Below are 21,864 nucleotides of genomic sequence, written 5' to 3'. Positions count from 1 at the left end.
TTTAATGGTGTAATGATCTCTCTCCCCCCTCCATCTCTCTCCCTTTCTCCTTCCTCTCCCTTTTCATCTCACCCTCCATCCTCCTCCCTCTAGGTTGCGGTGGTGAAGATGAAAAACACGGAACGCGTGTACGCCATGAAGATCCTGAACAAGTGGGAGATGTTGAAGAGAGCCGAGGTAAGGATCATAATGGGACTGTAGAATCTACCATTTGACACAAAGACATAGAAGTTCTAGTGCGTACACTCCTGCTCAAGTCAAGGTTGGATGTTCTATTTCTATGCCGTAGAGAAGAACCATACCCGCCTACTGACTTTGCTGCCAAAAAAGTGCTCAAGGCTTCATTTACATGGTCGACAATGGTTGTTAGCCACGCTCACCCAGACGTGCACGATCACCTATCCACTCATGAGATTTCCTACGTACCTGAATACAGCCCAGACCAAATTCCCTGGTTAGGCATAGTTCCAGAAACATTCCCGAAGTTCCAGAGTTTTTAAAATGTTTTATTTTTATTTTTTAGAAATCCTGGTTGGATGATTTATTCCCTGCTCCTGGTTCCAAGAACGTTTCCCTCTCTTGTTATTCCCTCTCTTGTTGTTCCCTCTCTTGTTATTCCCTCTCTTGTTGTTCCCTCTCTTGTTGTTCCCTCTCTTGTTGTTCCCTCTCTTGTTGTTCCCTCTCTTGTTGTTCCCCTCTCCTGGTTCCAAGAACGTTTCCCTCTCTTGTTGTTCTTGTTGTTCCCTCTCTTGTTGTTCCCTCTCTTGTTGTTCCCTCTCTTGTTGTTCCCTCTCTTGTTGTTCCCTCTCTTGTTGTTCCCTCTCTTGTTGTTCCCTCTCTTGTTGTTCCCTCTCTTGTTGTTCCCTCTCTTGTTGTTCCCTCTTGTTGTTCCCTCTTGTTGTTCCCTTGTTGTTCCTCTCTTGTTGTTCCTCTCTTGTTGTTCCCTCTCTTGTTGTTCCCTCTCTTGTTGTTCTCTCTTGTTGTTCCCTCTCTTGTTGTTCCCTCTCTTGTTGTTCCCTCTCTTGTTGTTCCCTCTTGTTGTTCCCTCTTGTTGTTCCCTCTTGTTGTTCCTCTTGTTGTCCCTCTCCTGTTGTTTCCTTGTTGAACTTGTTGTTCCCTCTCTTGTTGTTCCCTCTCTTGTTATTCCCTCTCTTGTTATTCCCTCTCTTGTTATTCCCCCTCTTGTTATTCCCCCTCTTGTTATTCCCTGCTCCTGCTTCCAAGAACGTTTCCCTTGCTTGTTATTCCGGGAATCCTCCAACCTGTGTTTCTGAAAAACCTGGGCACTTTGTGGCAATCAGTTTTCTTTTGTTGCATCCCTTGCAACCATTTTGAAGGGAAATGGGTTTCACGGTACCGCGGACTACCCTTAGAGTATTGGCTGCCCCTGAGTATAGTCCGCAACGCTGCCCCTAACCACTGACCCACGGTCACATATTAATTCATCCCTGAAATGCTTAAGGGTTAGGATTGATCCTGAACAACTGATCCTAGACCTGTGATGAAGGAAATTGAGCTGAATCTATTCCTGGTCAGCCTCTGGACATATTCTGGTGTTGGGTGAATTTGCTCCTAGATGCTGAACTTGGGTCAGTTTTGTGTTTTCCCACGCTAATGGTTAAGATTAGTATTGAGGGAGGGAAGCTGATCCAAGATCAGCATATAGGGGAAACGTTTAGTTTACCCTACACCGGTATTCTGGCTGGAGAGTGGAGACTGACTCAGGGCAGGACGGCCATCTTCTTTTATTGTGCTGTTCTCTACCTCTTGACCTAGTTTTAGCCCAATGGGCTCTGACAGTGGCCTGAGGCCTGGCACGCCGCGTCGCCAGAGCTTTTGTCAGTAATGGTCAGTAATCCCCATCCCACAATCCCTCAGTATGTGTGCAGCCTGGGCAATACAGAGGGGAGGTGTTTACGACTACTGGACACACAGCACTGCCTGCAGCATGGCATTCCAACCAGCAGCGGAGTAGGAAAACCGTCTTTAAAGATGACTGGATAGACAGACGGACAGCTCGACCACCCAAACTCAACTGGCAGTATCCGGACCCGGACCCAGAGAAGGGTCAATCCGGACCGGACAACATTGCATTTTGTTATATAAAAGTCAATACATTATTTTTTAGACAGCTTTTAAATAATCAACCGGGCGCAGCGGCCTCTTTAACTCCGCACCAATCACATTCATCCAAATATCCTCCGCGGAACCTTGGGACAAGCAGGCAGAAAGAAACAAAGATTTGACCGTGGTTTCAACTGTAAATAATCACAGATAGGAGGAGCTTAGTTACCAGTGTCTTTGTTAATATGGTTTGTTATTTTTAAATTTTTTAAAAGTTGACTGAAAACTACGTTCAAAGACTAGTCAATGGAACAGTATTTATTAATCCTCCCCGCAATTAACACTAAACCAATGTGCCTGATATGCAGGGTGTTCGTAGCTCTCGTGAAAATTGCCATTTTCACCCCAGGTATCGTAAATTCAATCAGACGTATCCCCTGAACACTGATGATGTGAGAGCAAACAAGATTAACCAACTAAAATCCCAATATGAGAGGTCCACCAAAGTCCTTATCAATTCCCTGATTCTTCACTGAGGATAGCCTGAGTTTTTGGGAAACACAAATTTCTGTAATTTCTCTCATGAAATCAAATCATTTTATTTGTCACCTGCGAGGAATACAACAGCTGTAGACCTTAGTGACTTTACAGTGAAATGCTTACTTACAAACCCATAACCAACACTGCAGTTTAAAGAAAAATAAGTTATGTAAAAATAGAAAAGTAGCAAATAATTAAAGAGCAGCAGTAAAATAACAATAGCGAGGCTATATACAGGGGGTACCGGTACAGAGTAAATGTGTGGGGGCATCAGTTAGTCGAGGTAATATGTAAATGTAGGGAGAGTTAGTGACTATGCATAGATAATAGAGTAGCAGCAGTGTAAAAGAAGGGGCATTAATGCAGGGCAAGGTCACGAGTGACTGATACATGGATATTGCACGGCCCACAGTGACTGATACATGAATGTTGCACGGCCCACAGTGACTGATACATGGATATTGCACGGCCCACAGTGACTGATACATGAATATTGCACGGCCCACAGTGACTGATACATGGATATTGCACGGCCCACAGTGACTGATACATGAATGTTGCACGGCCCACAGTGACTGATACATGGATATTGTTGCCCCACAGTGACTGATACATGAATGTTGCACGGCCCACAGTGACTGATACATGAATATTGCACGGCCCACAGTGACTGATACATGAATATTGCACGGCCCACAGTGACTGATACATGAATATTGCACGGCCCACAGTGACTGATACATGAATATTGCACGGCCCACAGTGACTGATACATGAATATTGCACGGCCCACAGTGACTGATACATGGATATTGCACGGCCCACAGTGACTGATATTGCGGCCCACAGTGACTGATACATGAATATTGCACGGCCCACAGTGACTGATACATGGATGGCCCACAGTGACTGATACATGGATGTTGCACGGCCCACAGTGACTGATACATGGATGTTGCACGGCCCACAGTGACTGATACATGAATGTTGCACGGCCCACAGTGACTGATACATGAATAGTTGATACATGGACGTTGGCCCACAGTGTGACTGATACAGTGATGAATGTTGCACGGCCCACAGTGACTGATACATGAATATTGCACGGCCCACAGTGACTGATACATGGATGTTGCACGGCCCACAGTGACTGATACATGGATGTTGCACGGCCCACAGTGACTGATACATGGATGTTGCACGGCCCACAGTGACTGATACATGGAGTGACAGTGACTGATACATGGATGTTGCACGGCCCACAGTGACTGATACATGGATGTTGCACGGCCCACAGTGACTGATACATGGATGTTGCACGGCCCACAGTGACTGATACATGGATATTGCACGGCCCACAGTGACTGATACATGGATATTGCACGGCCCACAGTGACTGATACATGGATATTGCACGGCCCACAGTGACTGATACATGGATGTTGCACAGCCCACAGTGACTGATACATGGATGTTGCACGGCCCACAGTGACTGATACATGGATGTTGCACAGCCCACAGTGATGTTCTGGGCATTCAGATTATTCTTTCTGTACACCTGTCCTTTGTTCTCAAGAAAATGTTATTTTATATTTAAAAAAATAATAATTCATGACCCATGTGTAGTTGTTCACAGTGCACTTTTTGCATAGACAATCATGCAACCACTTTTGTTCTTCAGCAATGTTGATGCAATGTTGCACGTGTTTACATTCAAAAGAAGTAGTAAATAATTCAAATAGTCTCATTTAATATATTTGAATGTACATTTTATATAACATGTTTCCTAAGTCGTAGACCTTTGCCACCTAGGAAATTTGTGTCACTGGACCTCTCAGATAGTAGTTTAGTACCCCTGGACTAGACTACTGTTACATTCCAACCAGCAGAGCAGGACTGGACCTCTCAGATAGTAGTTTAGTACCCCTGGACTAGACTACTGTTACATTCCAACCAGCAGAGGAGGACTGGACCTCTCAGATAGTAGTTTAGTACCCCTGGACTAGACTACTGTTACATTCCAACCAGCAGAGCAGGATAGTAGTTGAGTACCCCTGGACTAGACTACTGTTACATTCCAACCAGCAGCGGAGGACGAATGTTCAGTCTTTATCGATAAATAGCTAGATTGAGAGGTAAAATCAGTTGTGTGAGTGCCCATTTCCCAATAGGTTTTTTAGTTTTTGTAAATCTAGGGATAGCATTTTTATTTTACCTTTATTTAACCAGGCAAGTCAGTTAAGAATGACAGCCTAGGAACAGAATAACAATGATGGCCTCGGAACAGTGGGTTAACTGCCTGTTCAGGGGCAGAACCTCCAGAACAGATTACCAGACAGATTATTTGTACCTTGTCAGCTCGGGGGTTTGAACTTGCAACCTTCCGGTTACTAGCCCAACGCTCTAACCACTAGGCTACCCTGCCGCCCCATCTGGACCTGTTCAAAGTTACTTTACAAAGGAGGGGGGGGGGGGTAAATGTTTTTAAAAAGCTATTAAACATAACTTTACCTTTTTGTTTTATTTGCTGTGGAACAGAAAAGGTAGAAACACCAGGGGTGCGTTCTAGAGGTCGACCGATTATGATGTCAGAGCAGCTCACAGATTACTGCACCTGTACATAGCCCACCTATAATTTAGCCCAAACAACTACCTCTTTCCCTACTGTATTTATTTATTTAATTTATTTATTTATTTATTTATTTTGCTCCTTTGCACCCCATTATTTTTATTTCTACTTTGCACATTCTTCCACTGCAAATCTACCATTCCAGTGTTTTACTTGCTATATTGTATTTACTTTGCCACCATGGCCTTTTTTTTGCCTTTACCTCCCTTTATCTCACCTCATTTGCTCACATCGTATATAGACTTGTTTATACTGTATTATTGACTGTATGTTTGTTTTACTCCATGTGTAACTCTGTGTTGTTGTATGTGTCGAACTGCTTTGCTTTATCTTGGCCACGTCACAATTGTAAATGAGAACTTATTCTCAACTTGCCTACCTGGTTAAATAAAGGTGAAATAAAAAAATAAAAATAAAAAATTCAACGCCGATGCCGATTATTGGAGGACCAAAAAAGCCGATGCCGATTAATCATCAGATTTAAAACAATAAAAAATAAAGCAATAATAACACTTAAAAATTTTTTTTTTTAATATATAAAAATGAATTTGTAATAATGAGAATTACAACAGTACTGAAAATACTGATTTCCGATTGTTATGAAAACCTGAAATCGGCCCTAATTAATCGGTCAACCTCTAGTGTGTTCAGTTGTTTGGAATCCACCTGTGGTAAATTAAAGTGATTGGACATGATTTGGAAAGGCACACGCCTGTCTATATAAGGTCACACAGTTGACAGTGCATGTCAGAGCAAAAAAAGCTATGAGGTCGAAGGAATTCTCCGTAGAGCTCAGAGACAAGATTGTGTCGAGGCCCAGATCTAGGGAAGGGTGCCAACAAATGTCTGCAGCATTGAAGGTCCCCAAGAACACAGTGGCCTCCATAATTCTAAAATGGAAGATGTTTGGAACCACCAAGACTCTTCCTAGAGCTGGCCGGGTCAGTGACTTCACCAAGAACCCGATGGTCAGTCTGACAGAGCTCCGCTCCTCTGTGGAGATGGGAGAACCTTCCAGAATGACAACCATCTCTGCTGCACTCCATCAATCAGGCCTTTATGATCGTGGCCAGACAGAAGCCACTCCTCAATAAAAGACACATGACAGCCTGCTTGGAGTGAGAAATGAGAAACAAAATTCTCTGGTCTGATGAAACCAAGATTGAATTCTTTGACCTGAATGCCAAGCTTCACGTCTGGAAGAACCCTGGCCCATCCCTACCGTAAAGCTTAGTGGTGGCAGGATCATGCTCTGGGGATGTTTTTCAGCCACAGGAACTGGGAGACCTGTCAGGATTGAGGGAAAGATGAATGGAGCAAAGTACAAAGAGATCCTTGATGAAAACCTGCTCCAAAGAGCTCAGGAACTCAGACTGGGGCGAAGGTTCACCTTTCAACATGACAACGACCATAAGCACACAGCCAATACACTGCAGGAGTGGCTTCGGGACAAGTTTTGATGTCCTTGAGTGCCCAGCCAGAGCCCGGACTTGAAGCTGATCCCCTCCAACCTGATGGAGCTTGAGATGATCTGCAGAGAAGAATTGGTGAAACGCCCCAAATACAGGTGTGCCAAGCTTGTAGCATTATAGCCAAGAAGACTTAAGGCTGTAATTGCTGCCAAAGGTGCTTCAAAGAAGTACTGAGTAAAGGGTCTGACTAAATGTGATTTTTCAGTTATATTTGAATAAATCTGTGAAATTCTACCTGTTTTTGCCTTGTCATTATGGGGTGTGTGGATTGATGTGGGGAAAAGAACAAATACATTTTAGAGTAAGGCTGTTACTTAATGAAGTGTAGAAAAAGTCAAGGGGTCTGAATACTCTCCGAAATGCACTATAAGTAACCTTGTACGATCATTGGCTTGTGCGAGCTGGAATGGCTCTCGTTTCTGTAGCGGGAGGCAGCTTGATGTACAAGTACACATCCTGGACCTTCCCTCCCAAATGTATCTCCTTAACGCTGAGTGCCAAGCAGAGACTCAGCGGGTGCCGTTTTTACAGTCTTTGGTATGACTCGTCCCTGGGATCAAACTCCCAACCGCCCATACTTAAACCACAAGGCCACTGAGTTCTTAGTTTAGGTAGTACCTTCCCGTAAAATGTTTTTAAAAAATAACGTTTGCTGCAACTTTTGCTTTATGTTGGCATTTAACGTAAATGATTTGGTGAAGTATTTTGATAATATGGACTAAATTGACAGAGTAGGGAAGAAAAATGCTGAGTCTTTTTTTAGACACATTCCAAGTAGGGTTGCAACATTTCCAAAAGCTTTCCCAAAGTTCCAAAAGCTTTCCCAAAGTTCCGGAAGCTTTCCCAAAGTTCCGGAAGCTTTCCCAAAGTTCCGGAAGCTTTCCCAAAGTTCCGGAAGCTTTCCCAAAGTTCCGGAAGCTTTCCCAAAGTTCCGGAAGCTTTCCCAAAGTTCCGGAAGCTTTCCCAAAGTTCCGGAAGCTTTCCCAACGTTCCGGAAGCTTTCCCAACGTTTCCAGGTTTTTCGGAAATACTGGTTGGAGGATTACTGAAATCAGTTGGGAGTAGCAAACCGCAACATACCGCTGGTCCAGCTTTCCCACATGACATCAGTCTTGTCATCTAATAGGGAGCGTGAGTGGGAGGTTGCGAGCAGGGAGGGAGTCTTGTCATCTAATAGGGAGCGTGAGTGGGAGGTTGCGAGCAGGGAGGGAGTCTTGTCATCTAATAGGGAGCGTGAGTGGGAGGTTGCGAGCAGGGAGGGAGTCTTGTCATCTAATAGGGAGCGTGAGTGGGAGGTTGCGAGCAGGGAGGGAGTCTTGTCATCTAATAGGGAGCGTGAGTGAGAGGTTGCGAGCAGGGAGGGAGTCTTGTCATCTAATAGGGAGCGTGAGTGGGAGGTTGCGAGCAGGGAGGGAGTCTTGTCATCTAATAGGGAGCGTGAGTGGGAGGTTGCGAGCAGGGAGGGAGTCTTGTCATCTAATAGGGAGCGTGAGTGAGAGGTTGCGAGCAGGGAGGGAGTCTTGTCATCTAATAGGGAGCGTGAGTGGGAGGTTGCGAGCAGGGAGGGAGTCTTGTCATCTAATAGGGAGCGTGAGTGGGAGGTTGCGAGCAGGGAGGGAGTCTTGTCATCTAATAGGGAGCGTGAGTGGGAGGTTGCGAGCAGGGAGGGAGTCTTGTCATCTAATAGGGAGCGTGAGTGGGAGGTTGCGAGCAGGGAGGGAGTCTTGTCATCTAATAGGGAGCGTGAGTGGGAGGTTGCGAGCAGGGAGGGAGTCTTGTCATCTAATAGGGAGCGTGAGTGGGAGGTTGCGAGCAAGGAGGGAGTCTTGTCATCTAATAGGGAGCGTGAGTGAGAGGTTGCGAGCAGGGAGGGAGTCTTGTCATCTAATAGGGAGCGTGAGTGAGAGGTTGCGAGCAGGGAGGGAGTCTTGTCATCTAATAGGGAGCGTGAGTGAGAGGTTGCGAGCAGGGAGGGAGTCTTGTCATCTAATAGGGAGCGTGAGTGGGAGGTTGCGAGCAGGGAGGGAGTCTTGTCATCTAATAGGGAGTGTGAGTGAGAGGTTGCGAGCAGGGTGGGGGGGCTATGAATGATGGTTTGTATGCCAGGGACAGACTACTGGAGTGAGATTAAGGGTACGGCAGACTTAGTGACTGAGATGAGGAGGGTCAAAGATGTGGTTTTTGGTGATTTATCAAAAATTCTAAGTTCAATCTGACCTGAATGAAATTGGCATTTTTAAAAGTTATTTTTTTTTACTGAGAGTGTGTGTGGGAGTTTGTTATAGTTGATACCATTGTTTGCCCCTCAGACGGCGTGTTTCCGCGAGGAGAGGAATGTTCTGGTGAATGGAGACTGCCAGTGGATCACCACCCTACACTATGCCTTCCAGGACGACAACTTCCTGGTAACAGCTTCACACACACTTGTGTATACTCTGTGTGCGGGTGTGTGTACACAGTGTAACCCACAGTATAACCCTGTCTCTGCAGTACCTGGTGATGGACTACTATGTGGGCGGTGACCTCTTGACCCTGCTCAGTAAGTTCGAGGACCGTCTCCCAGAGGACATGTCCAAGTTCTATGTGGCAGAGATGGTGCTGGCCATCCACTCTATACACCAACAACACTACGTCCACAGGTAAGTGTGGGTGAGTGGGAATTGAAAAAGTCTTCTCATGCTTTGTTGATTTCAGAAAAGCTTTCGATTCATTTTGGCATGAGGGTCTGCTATACAAATTGATGGAAAGTTGTATTGGGGAGAAAACATACATTTATATAATCCATGTACACAACAAGTGTGAGGCTAAAATTGGCAAAAACAAATTTCTTTCCACAGGGCCAGGGGGGTGAGACAGGGATGCAGCTTAAGCCCCACCCTCTTCAACATATACAGTTGAAGTCGGCAGTTAATATAATAATAATATATGCCACAAATTTCATGTTAACAAACTATAGTTTAGGCAAGTTGGTTAGGACATCTACTTTGTGCATGACGCAAGTCATTTTTCAGGAATTGTTTACAGACATATTATTTCACTTATAATTCACTCTATCACAATTCCAGTGGGTCAGAAGTTTACATACCCTAAGTTGACTGTGCCTTTAAACAGCTTGGAGAATTCCAGAAAATCATTATTTGAGTCAATTGGAGGTGTACCTGTGGATGTATTTCCAGGCCTGCCTTCCAACTCATTGCCTCTTTGCTTGACGTCATGGGAAAATTAAAATAAATTAGTCAAGACCGCAGAAGAAATGATAGACCTTGACACCATGGGACCACGCAGCCGTCATACCGCTCAGGAAGGAGACGCTTTTTGTCTCCTAGAGATCAATGTACTTTGGTGCAAAAAGTGCAAATCAATCCCAAAACAACAGCAAAGGACCTTGTGAAGATGCTGGAGGAAACGGGTACAAAAGTATCTATATCCACAGTAAAACGAGTCCTATATCGACATAACCTGAAAGGCCGCTCAGCAAGGAAGAAACCACTGCTCCAAAATCTCCATAAAAAAAACTACGGTTTGCAACTGCACATGGGGACAAAGATTGTACTTTTTGGGGAAATGTCCTCTGGTCTGATGAAACAAAAATATAACTGTTTGGCCATAGTGACCATCATTATGTTTGGAGGAAAAAGGGGGAGGCTTGCAAGCTGAAGAACACGATCCCAACCGTGAAGCATGGGGGTGGCAGCATCATGTTGTGGGGGTACTTTGCTGCAGGAGGGACTGGTGCACTTCACAAAATAGATAGTTGTCCTACATCATAATTCTATGTGGATATATTGAAGCAACATATATATGCCATTTAGCAGACGCTTTTATCCAAAGCGACTTACAGTCATGTGTGCATACATTCTACGTATGGGTGGTCCCGGGGATCGAACCCACTACCCTGGCGTTACAAGCGCCATGCTCTACCAACTGAGCTACAGAAGGACCACTTAACATCTCATGGCATCAGTCAGGAAGTTATTGCTCGATCGCAAATGGGTCTTCCAAATGGACAATGACCCCAAGCATACTTCCAAAGTTGTGGCAAAATGGCTTAATGACAAATAAGTCAAGGTATTGGAGTGGCCATCACAAAGCCCTGACCTCAATACTATAGAACATTTGTGGGCAGAACTGAAAAAGCTTGTGCGAGCTTGGAGGCCTACAAACCTGACTCAGAGAGAGCTCCTCGTTCTAACATCTCTTAATCTCTTCTCTTATTCACCCTGAACTTAGTCGAGCAGCTGACCAATTACGCAAGACTAGTTCTGGATTCACCGTGATTGGTGTGTCTGACTGATCTATAGTAGGCAGATTTTGCTGTGTGTGTGTGTGTGTGTGTGTGTGTGTGTGTGTGTGTGTGTGTGTGTAGTGTGTGTGTGTGTGTGTGTGTGTGTGTGGGTGTGTGTGTGTGTGGGTAGGTGTGTGTGTGGGTAGGTGTGTGGAGAGAGGTGTAGGTGTGTGGAGAGAGGTGCGTAGGTGTGTGGAGAGAGGTGCGTAGGTGTGTGGAGAGAGGTGCGTAGGTGTGTGGAGAGAGGTGCGTAGGTGTGTGGGAGAGGTGGGTAGGTGTGTGGAGAGAGGTGGGTAGGTGTGTGGAGAGAGGTGGGTAGGTGTGTGGAGAGAGGTGGGTAGGTGTGTGGAGAGAGGTGGGTAGGTGTGTGGAGAGAGGTGGGTAGGTGTGTGGAGAGAGGTGGGTAGGTGTGTGGAGAGAGGTGGGTAGGTGTGTGGAGAGAGGTGGGTAGGTGTGTGGAGAGAGGTGGGTAGGTGTGTGGAGAGAGGTGGGTAGGTGTGTGGAGAGAGGTGGGTAGGTGTGTGAGAGAGGTGGGTAGGTGTGTGGAGAGAGGTGGGTAGGTGTGTGTGGGAGAGGTGGGTAGGTGTGTGGAGAGAGGTGGGTAGGTGTGTGGAGAGAGGTGGGTAGGTGTGTGGAGAGAGGTGGGTAGGTGTGTGGAGAGAGGTGGGTAGGTGTGTGGAGAGAGGTGGGTAGGTGTGTGGGGAGAGGTGGGTAGGGTGTGTGGAGAGGTGTGTGGGTAGGTGTGTGGAGAGGTGTGTGTGTGTGTGTGTGGAGAGGTGTGTGTGTGTGTGTGGAGAGGTGTGTGTGTGTGTGTGTGTGGAGAGGTGTGTGTGTGTGTGGAGAGGTGTGTGTGTGTGTGTGTGTGTGTGGGAGTGTGTGTGTGTGTGTGTGTGTGTGTGTGTGTGGGAGAGGTGTGTGTGTGTGTGTGTGTGTGTGTGTGTGGAGAGGTGTGTGTGGAGAGGTGTGTGTGTGTGTGTGTGTGTGTGTGTGTGTGTGGAGAGGTGTGTGTGTGTGTGTGTGGAGAGGTGTGTGTGTGTGTGTGTGTGTGTGTGTGTGTGGAGAGGTGTGTGTGGAGAGGTGTGTGTGTGGAGAGGTGTGTGTGTGTGTGGGAGAGGTGTGTGTGTGTAGGGAGAGGTGTGTGTGTGTGTAGGGAGAGGTGTGTGTGTGTAGGGAGAGTGTGTGTGTGTGTAGGGAGAGGTGTGTGTGTGTAGGAGAGGTGTGTGTGTGTAGGGAGAGGTGTGTGTGTGTGTGTGTGTGTGTAGGTGTGTGTGTGTGTGTGTGTGTGTGGAGAGTGTGTGTGTGTGGAGAGGTGTGTGTGTGGAGAGGTGTGTGTGTGTGTGTGTGGGTAGGGTGGTGTGTGTGTGTGTGGAGAGGTGGGTAGGTAGGTGTGTGTGTGTGTGTGTGTGTGTGTGTGTGTGTGTGTGTGTGTGTGTGTGTGTGTGTGTGTGTGTGTGTGTGTGTGTGTGTGTGTGTGTGTGTGGAGAGGTGGGTAGGTGTGTGTGTGTGTGTGGAGAAGTGTGTGTGGGTAGGTGTGTGTGTGTGGAGAGGTGGAGAAGTGTGTGTGGGTAGGTGTGTGTGTGTGGAGAGGTGTGTGTGTGGGTGGGTGTGTGTGTGTGGAGAGGTGGGTAGGTGTGTGGGTAGGTGTGTGTGTGTGGAGAGGTGGGTAGGTGTGTGTGGAGTGTGGAGAAGTGTGGGTAGGTGTGTGTGTGTGGAGAGGTGTGTGGTGGGTAGGTGTGTGTGTGTGGAGAGGTGGGTAGGTGTGTGTGGGTAGGTGTGTGTGTGTGGAGAGGTGGGTAGGTGTGTGTGTGTGGAGAGGTGGGTGTGTTTGTGTGGAGAGTGTGTGGTGTGTGTGTGTGGTGTGTGTGTGTGGAGAGGTGGGTAGGTGTGTGTGTGTGTGGAGAAGTGTGTGTGGGTAGGTGTGTGTGTGTGGAGAGGTGGAGAAGTGTGTGTGGGTAGGTGTGTGTGTGTGGAGAGGTGTGTGTGGGTAGGTGTGTGTGTGTGGAGAGGTGGAGAAGTGTGTGTGGGTAGGTGTGTGTGTGTGGAGAGGTGGGTAGGTGTGTGTGGGTAGGTGTGTGTGTGTGGAGAGGTGGGTAGGTGTGTGTGTGTGGAGAGGTGGGTAGGTGTGTGTGTGTGGAGAGGTGGGTAGGTGTGTGTGTGTGGAGAGGTGGGTAGGTGTGTGTGTGTGGAGAGGTGGGTAGGGTGTGTTTGTGTGGAGAGGTGGGTAGGGTGTGTGTGTGTGGGAGAGGTGGGTAGGTGTGTGTGTGTGTGGAGAGGTGGGTAGGTGTGTGTGTGTGGAGAGGTGGGTAGGTGTGTGTGTGTGGAGAGGTGGGTAGGTGTGTGTGTGTGTGGAGAGGTGGGTAGGTGTGTGTGTGTGTGGAGAGGTGGGTAGGTGTGTGTGTGTGTGGAGAGGTGGGTAGGTGTGTGTGTGTGTGGAGAGGTGGGTAGGTGTGTGTGTGTGTGGAGAGGTGGGTAGGTAGGTGTGTTTGTGTGTGGAGAGGTGGGTAGGTAGGTGTGTTTGTGTGTGGAGAGGTGGGTAGGTAGGTGTGTTTGTGTGTGGAGAGGTGGGTAGGTAGGTGTGTTTGTGTGTGGAGAGGTGGGTAGGTAGGTGTGTTTGTGTGTGGAGAGGTGGGTAGGTAGGTGTGTGTGTGTGTGGAGAGGTGGGTAGGTAGGTGTGTGTGTGTGGAGAGATGGGTAGGTGTGTGTGTGTGTGGAGAGGTAGGTGGGTGTGTGTGTGTGTGGAGAGGTGGGTAGGTAGGTGTGTTTGTGTGTGGAGAGGTGGGTAGGTAGGTGTGTTTGTGTGTGGAGAGGTGGGTAGGTAGGTGTGTGTGTGTGTGGAGAGGTGGGTAGGTGTGTGTGTGTGTGGAGAGGTAGGTGGGTGTGTTTGTGTGTGGAGAGGTGGGTAGGTAGGTGTGTTTGTGTGTGGAGAGGTGGGTAGGTAGGTGTGTGTGTGTGGAGAGGTGGGTAGGTGTGTGTGTGTGTGTGGAGAGGTGGGTAGGTAGGTGTGTGGGTGTGTTTGTGTGGAGAGGTGGGTAGGTGTGTGTGTGGAGAGGTGGGTAGGTGTGTGTGTGTGGAGAGGTGGGTGGGTAGGTGTGTGTGTGGAGAGGTGGGTAGGTGTGTGTGTGTGTGTGTGTGGAGAGGTGGGTAGGTGTGTGTGTGTGGAGAGGTGTGTGTGTGTGTGTGTGTGTGTGTGTGTGTGTGTGTGTGTGTGTGTGTGTGTGTGTGTGTGTGTGTGTGTGTGTGTGTGTGTGTGTGTGTGTGTGTGTGTGTGTGTGTGTGTGTGTGTGTGTGTGTGTGTGGAGAGGTGGGTGTGTGTGTGTGTGGTGGAGGAGGTGTGTGTGTGTGTGTGTGTGGAGAGGTGGGTGTGTGTGTGTGTGTGTGTGGAGAGGTGGGTGGGTGTGTGTGTGTGTGTGGAGAGGTGGGTGGGTGTGTGTGTGTGTGTGGAGAGGTGGGTGGGGTGTGTGTGTGTGTGGAGAGGTAGGTGGGTGTGTGTGTGTGTGGAGAGGTAGGTGGGTGTGTGTGTGTGTGGAGAGGTAGGTGGGTGTGTTTGTGTGGAGAGGTAGGTGGGTGTGTTTGTGTGGAGAGGTAGGTGGGTGTGTTTGTGTGGAGAGGTAGGTGGGTGTGTTTGTGTGGAGAGGTGGGTAGGTAGGTGTGTGGAGAGGTGGGTAGGTAGGTGTGTGGAGAGGTGGGTGGGTAGGTAGGTGTGTGGAGAGGTGGGTGGGTAGGTGTGTGTGTGTGGAGAGGTGGGTGGGTAGGTGTGTGTGTGTGGAGAGGTGGGTGGGTAGGTGTGTGTGTGTGGAGAGGTGGGTAGGTGTGTGTGTGTGGAGAGGTGGGTAGGTGTGTGTGTGTGGAGAGGTGGGTAGGTGTGTGTGTGTGGAGAGGTGGGTAGGTGTGTGTGTGTGGAGAGGTGGGTAGGTGTGTGTGTGTGGAGAGGTGGGTAGGTGTGTGTTTGTGAGGTGGGTAGTGTGTGTGTGTGGAGAGGTAGGTGGGTGTGTTTGTGTGTGGAGAGGTAGGTGGGTAGGTAGGTGTGTGTGTGGAGAGGTGGGTAGGTGTGTGTGTGGAGAGGTGGGTAGGTGTGTGTGTGGAGAGGTGGGTAGGTGTGTGTGTGTGTGTGGAGAGGTAGGTGGGTGTGTTTGTGTGGAGAGGTAGGTGGGTGTGTGTGTGTGTGTGGAGAGGTAGGTGGGTGTGTTTGTGTGTGTGTGGAGAGGTGGGTAGGTAGGTGTGTGTGTGGAGAGGTGGGTAGGTGTGTGTGTGTGTGTGTGTGTGGAGAGGTGGGTAGGTGTGTGTGTGTGTGTGGAGAGGTAGGTGGGTGTGTTTGTGTGGAGAGGTAGGTGGGTGTGTTTGTGTGGAGAGGTAGGTGGGTGTGTTTGTGTGGAGAGGTGGGTAGGTAGGTGTGTGGAGAGGTGTGTGTGTGTGTGTGTGTGTGTGTGTGTGTGTGTGTGTGTGTGTGTGTGGAGAGGTGGGTAGGTGTGTGTGGAGAGGTGGGTAGGTGTGTGTGTGGAGAGGTGGGTAGGTGTGTGTGTGGAGAGGTGGGTAGGTGTGTGTGTGGAGAGGTGGGTAGGTGTGTGTGTGTGGAGAGGTGGGTAGGTGTGTGTGTGTGGAGAGGTGGGTAGGTGTGTGTGTGTGGAGAGGTGGGTAGGGTGTGTGTGTGTGTGTGGAGAGGTGGGTGTGTGTGGAGAGGTGGGTGTGTGTGGGAGGTGGGTGTGTGTGGAGAGGTGGGTAGGTGGGTGTGTGTGTGGAGAGGTGGGTAGGTGGGTGTGTGTGTGGAGAGGTGGGTGGGTAGGTGGGTGTGTGTGTGGAGAGGTGGGTAGGTGTGTGTGTGGAGAGGTGGGTAGGTGTGTGGGTGTGGAGAGGTAGGTGGGTGTGTTTGTGTGTGGAGAGGTAGGTGGGTGTGTTTGTGTGTGGAGAGGTGGGTGGGTGTGTTTGTGTGTGGAGAGGTAGGTGGGTGTGTTTGTGTGTGGAGAGGTAGGTAGGTGGGTGTGTTTGTGTGTGGAGAGGTAGGTGGGTGTGTGTGTGTGTGTGTGTGGAGAGGTGGGTAGGTGTGTTTGGCAGGGACCGGTGAGAGAGGGAGGAGCAGCAGCTAACAGCAGCTAAGCTAGCAACCCCCCCAAAAAAGTTGGTCTTTCTCTCCTGTTCTACTAGTTTTCAACTTTCGTTCGTTGTCCGGAAGTCATAGGCATCCCATCCTAGTCCTAATATAAACACAACATCAAACAATTTCGAAGATTTACAGTTCATGTAAGGAAATCAGTTAATTGAAATAAATTGGGCCCTATTCTAAGACTGGGCAGGAGTAGAGCCAAGGGTGGGCTTGGGAGAGCATAGGCCCGCCCACTTGGGAGCCACCCCGACCAGCCAACGGTGGGCTTGGGAGAGCATAGGCCCGCCCACTTGGGAGCCACCCCGACCAGCCAAGGGTGGGCTTGGGAGAGCATAGGCCCGCCCACTTGGGAGCCACCCCGACCAGCCAAGGGTGGGCTTGGGAGAGCATAGGCCCGCCCACTTGGGAGCCACCCCGACCAGCCAAGGGTGGGCTTGGGAGAGCATAGGCCTGCCCACTTGGGAGCCACCCCGACCAGCCAAGGGTGGGCTTGGGAGAGCATAGGCCCACCCACTTGGGAGCCACCCCGACCAACCAATTAAAATAAGCCCCCCCCCCCCCCCCCCAATGGCTTTATTCCAGACAAATACTCTTCAGCAAACTGCACATTTAAAGTGGCCTTTTGTTGTCCCCAGCACAAGGTGCACCTGTGTAATGATCATGCTGTTTCATCAGCTTCTTGATATGCCACACCTGTTAGATGGATGGATTAGCTTGACAAAGGATAACATGCTACTAACAGGGATGTAAACACATTTGTACAACAACATTTGACAGAAATATTTATTTCAGCTCATGAAACATGGGACCAACACTTTCCATGTCGTTTAATATTTTTTGTTCAGTGTAAATTTATTTGTAGTTATCTACTGAGGAGCAGGAAATGACCAAGTATACATAAGTCTTTAACCTACCGATAATACCAACATTCTACCAACATTGTTATTAGCCTAAAACATTTGCATTTGCATATGATTTGGGTAGTGTGGGTGCTGTTGCTGTGTTGAAGTGATACTCATAAAAATTCTTCAAGGTTGGCAGGTTTGGGGGGTGTGTGTGTGTGTGTGTGTGTGTGTGTGTGTGTGTGTGTGTGTGTGTGTGTGTGTGTGTGTGTGTGTGTGTGTGTGTGTGTGTGTGTGTGTGTGTGTGTGTGTGTGTGTGTTAGGGAGTCTCTCCCCACATCACTGACCCTGTACCCAGATGACTGACCAGCCAGCCTTGTGTGGATGTGGGATATGGAGGGGCCTCTTCCTGGCAGCAATGCCCCCTGGGAAACGGAGTCCTGGCCAGCAATCCTGCCTGTTTCCTGTCTGCTCAAGCCACAGACCAGGACTGCTCTCCTATTCTCTAGTACCCTACTCCCTGAAGTGTTCACTTGTTCCCTCCCCCTCGTGGATTTAATAGGGAAAGGACTTACTTGATGAATGCGGTGGACACTCCCTCTAAGCCCCCATGCTTACAGCAATCTAATGCTTTGGAATCCTTGAGAAGGAATGGAACAGAGAGAGAATTGGACCGCAGCCAGAGGACGGAAGAGTCTGGTACCATTTTGACCTACAGTTCCTTTCCCTCAGTTCCTTTCCCTCAGTGCCTAAACCCATCTGAATGGGATGGATCAGGTGTAATGGGCAACAATGTGGCTGAAAGTCTAAGTCAGCGACTGTCACAGAAAATATATGTTTTAATTTCATCAACATTCGCAAGTAGAAGTGTATTAGGGTTATAATATTGTAGAGAACAATCTAATGATTCATTACGTTTTGACTTTCATTTCGGAGCACCTTCTTGAATTGTCCTGTTTTTCTCCACATTGTACAGCAGGGGGTGAACTCCCTATCTTATGGCATCCTTTCAGATTTGGGAACACTGGACAGGGGGCTAGGGAAGGGGCTAGGAGCTGAAATGGAACAGGGCCTTCTGGGATGCACTGTAGCGAAATAGTGGGGAGACTGGGGGAGAGAGAGATGAATCAACTGAGAGAGAGCTGGAGGGTGGGATGGAAGAGAATTGATGGGAGAGCTAGAGTGTGAACTAGAGAGACGGAGCAACAGAACGAAAGATTCGGGAAGCCTACTTTCTCTCTGAGACACACGTACTCTGACACACAAACACACACACTGACAGTGTTTATAGTCTGGTTGTACTCAAGCCCAGTGCCTAACAAAACACAGAGAGACAAGTCTATGTATCAAAACAGCCTTGCGGCCCTGTTCCAATGTTTTGAATACAGCTTTCTATCGTTCTTTACTTCCTTCCTTGAAGTCAACACTGATCTGTATATGTTTGGATGGTTTCCATCCTATTGCTGTCTCAGAAATAGCTGATCGGTGAATTAATCAAGGAAGGAACCAATGAAGGTAAGAAAGGAGTAAGGATGGATGAGAATTCTAGTCTGAATAGGGGAGCCTTGGTAGGTGGGTTTAGTGCACTGATTGACAAACACATCTTACTCTAGCGGTTGGGAGTTTGTGTATGCTTCGGTTTGTGTGAGTGTGTAAAGAGAAATGTGTAAACAAAGGGGTGTTTATGTGTGTGTGTCTCCTGTATGAGAGAGAGACGTATGAATGAAAAGTTCTGTGTGTGGTTGTGATATTTTAAATGACACTGTTGCGTGTGTGTGTGTGTGTGTGTGTGTGTGTGTGGCCTGATACTTTGCGTTGGGCTTGGTGTGTTTGTGTTTAGGTGTTTACTCCGTGCCCAGTGTGGTGCCAGGGTTAGTACAACAGAGGGCACAGTGTGTGTGGCCTGTGTCAAGCCAGGGAGCGTGAGGAGAGGGGGATCGGGAGAGAGGGAAAGTAGAGGGAGGGTGGATGAACAATGACAAGCTGTTCAGCACAGAGAACCACCCGGGAGAGAAATGTTAAGGGGGAGGAGCGGGGGGAGATGTGAAGGGGGAGGAGCGGAGGGAGATGTGAAGGGGGAGGAGCGGAGGGAGATGTGAAGGGGGAGGAGCGGAGGGAGATGTGAAGGGGGAGGAGCGGAGGGAGATGTGAAGGGGAGGAGCGGAGGGAGATGTGAAGGGGGAGGAGCGGAGGGAGATGTGAAGGGGGAGGAGCGGAGGGAGATGTGAAGGGGGAGGAGCGGAGGGAGATGTGAAGGGGGAGGAGCGGAGGGAGATGTGAAGGGGGAGATGTGAAGGGGGGAGGAGCGGAGGGAGATGTGAAGGGGGGAGGAGCGGAGGGAGATGTGAAGGGGGAGGAGCGGAGGGAGATGTGAAGGGGGAGGAGCGGAGGGAGATGTGAAGGGGGAGATGTGAAGGGGGAGATGTGAAGGGGGGAGGAGGGGGGAGATGTGAAGGGGGAGGAGCGGGGGAGATGTGAAGGGGGAGGAGCGGAGGGAGATGTGAAGGGGGAGGAGCGGGGGGAGATGTGAAGGGGGGAGGAGCGGGGGAGATGTGAAGGGGGAGGAGCGGGGGAGATGTGAAGGGGGAGGAGCGGGGGAGATGTGAAGGGGGAGGAGCGGGGGAGATGTGAAGGGGGAGGAGCGGGGGAGATGTGAAGGGGGGAAGGAGCGGGGGAGATGTGAAGGGGGAAGGAACGGGGGAGATGTGAAGGGGGAGGAGCGGGGGAGATGTGAAGGGGGAGGAGCGGGGGAGATGTGAAGGGGGGAGGAGCGGGGGAGATGTGAAGGGGGAAGGAGCGGAGGGAGATGTGACGGGGGAAGGAGCGGGGGAGATGTGACGGGGGAAGGAACGGGGGAGATGTGAAGGGGGAAGGAGCGGAGGGAGATGTGAAGGGGGAGGAGCGGAGGGAGATGTGAAGGGGGAGGAGCGGGAGGGAGATGTGAAGGGGGAGGAGCGGAGGGAGATGTGAAGGGGGAAGGAGCGGAGGGAGATGTGAAGGGGGAAGGAGCGGAGGGAGATGTGAAGGGGGGGGGAAGGAGCGGAGGGAGATGTGAAGGGGGGAGGAGCGGAGGGAAGGAGCGGAGGGAGATGTGAAGGGGGAAGGAGCGGAGGGAGATGTGACGGGGGAGGAGCGGAGGGAGATGTGAAGGGGGAAGGAGCGGAGGGAGATGTGAAGGGGGAAGGGGGGAAGGAGCGGAGGGGGAAGGAGCGGAGGGAGATGTGAAGGGGGAGGAGCGGGGGAAGGAGCGGAGGGAGATGTGAAGGGGGAGGAGCGGAGGGAGATGTGAAGGGGGAAGGAGCGGAAGGAGATGTGAAGGGGGAAGGAGCGGAGGGAGATGTGAAGGGGGAGGAGCGGAGGGAGATGTGAAGGGGGAAGGAGCGGAGGGAGATGTGAAGGGGGAAGGAGCGGAGGGAGATGTGAGGGGGAAGGAGCGGAGGGAAGGGGGAAGGAGCGGAGGGAGATGTGAAGGGGGAAGGAGCGGAGGGAGATGTGAAGGGGGAGGAGCGGAGGGAAGGAGCGGAGGGAGATGTGAAGGGGGAAGGAGCGGGGGAGATGTGAAGGGGAGGAGCGGAGGGAAGGAGCGGAGGGAGATGTGAAGGGGGTAGGAGCGGGGAAGAGCGGAGGGAGATGTGAAGGGGAAGCGGGGGAAGGAGCGGAGGGAGATGTGAAGGGGGAAGGAGCGGAGGGAGATGTGAAGGGGGAAGGAGCGGAGGGAGATGTGAAGGGGGAAGGAGCGGAGGGAGATGTGAAGGGGGAAGGAGCGGGGGAAGGAGCGGGGGAGATGTGAAGGGGGAAGGAGCGGAGGGAGATGTGAAGGGGAAGGAGCGGAGGGAGATGTGAAGGGGGAAGGAGCGGAGGGAGATGTGAAGGGGGAAGGAGCGGAGGGAGATGTGAAAGGGGGAAGGAGCAGGGGAAGGAGCGGAGGGAGATGTGAAGGGGGAGGAGCGGAGGGAGATGTGAAGGGGGAAGGAGCGGAGGGAGGGAAGGGGGAGATGGGAAGGGGGAAGGAGATGTGAAGGGGAAGGAGCAGGGGAAGGAGCGGAGGGAGATGTGAAGGGGGAAGGAGCGGAGGGAGATGTGAAGGGGGAAGGAGCGGAGGGAGATGTGAAGGGGGAAGGAGCGGAGGGAGATGTGAAGGGGGAAGGAGCGGAGGGAGATGTGAAGGGGGAAGGAGCGGGGGAAGGAGCGGGGGAGATGTGAAGGGGGAAGGAGCGGGGGAGACGTGAAGGGGGAAGGAACGGGGGAAGGAGCGGGGGAGATGTGAAGGGGGAAGGAGCGGGGGAGACGTGAAGGGGGGAGGAGAAGGAGGGAGATGTGAAGGGGGGAGGAGCGGAGGGAGATGTGAAGGGGGAGGAGCGGAGGGAGATGTGAAGGGGGAGGAGCGGAGGGAGATGTGAAGGGGGAGGAGCGGAGGGAGATGTGAAGGGGGAGGAGCGGAGGGAGATGTGAAGGGGGAGGAGCGGAGGGAGATGTGAAGGGGGAGGAGCGGAGGGAGATGAGAAGGGGGAGGAGCGGAGGGAGATGTGAAGGGGGAGGAGCGGGGGAAGGAGCGGAGGGAGATGTGAAGGGGGAGGAGCGGGGGAAGGAGCGGAGGGAGATGTGAAGGGGGAGGAGCGGAGGGAGATGTGATGAAGGGGGAAGGAGCGTAGGGAGGTGTGAAGAGGGTAGGAGCGGGGGAAGGAGCGGAGGGAGATGTGAAGGGGGAAGGAGCGGGGGAAGGAGCGGAGGGAGATGTGAAGGGGGAGGGAGATGTGAAGGGGGAAGGAGCGGGGGAAGGAGCGGAGGGAGATGTGAAGGGGGAAGGAACGGGGGGAGATGTGAAGGGGGAAGGAGTGGACGGAAATGTGAAGGGGGAAGGAGCGGAGGGAGATGTGAAGGGAGAAGGAGCGGAGGGAGATGTGAAGGGAGAAGGAGCGGAGGGAGATGTGAAG

The 21,864-nt window shown here is 50.6% G+C and overlaps 1 protein-coding gene across 4 annotated transcripts in view; it reads left to right on the top strand.

The window, feature by feature from the left end:
• cdc42bpb (CDC42 binding protein kinase beta (DMPK-like)) overlaps positions 1 to 21,864 on the top strand; it is a 140,698-nt gene that overhangs the window by 44,557 nt on the left and 74,277 nt on the right. For all 4 annotated transcript variants that reach the window (XR_006830666.1, XR_006830665.1, XM_046291076.1 and 1 more), the window contains exons 3-5: positions 94 to 177; positions 9,015 to 9,110; positions 9,196 to 9,344. Coding sequence is in view for 2 of the 4 variants with exons in the window: in XM_046291076.1 (XP_046147032.1) it covers positions 94 to 177; positions 9,015 to 9,110; positions 9,196 to 9,344 (329 nt within the window). In the remaining 2 variants the exon portion in view is untranslated. The remainder of the gene's footprint in view (positions 1 to 93; positions 178 to 9,014; positions 9,111 to 9,195; positions 9,345 to 21,864) is intronic.

The sequence above is a fragment of the Oncorhynchus gorbuscha genome, linkage group LG12 (genome assembly GCF_021184085.1).
Source record: "Oncorhynchus gorbuscha isolate QuinsamMale2020 ecotype Even-year linkage group LG12, OgorEven_v1.0, whole genome shotgun sequence".
In the NCBI taxonomy this organism is placed as follows: domain Eukaryota; kingdom Metazoa; phylum Chordata; class Actinopteri; order Salmoniformes; family Salmonidae; genus Oncorhynchus; species Oncorhynchus gorbuscha.
This window is presented reverse-complemented; position numbering and strand designations above follow the sequence as displayed.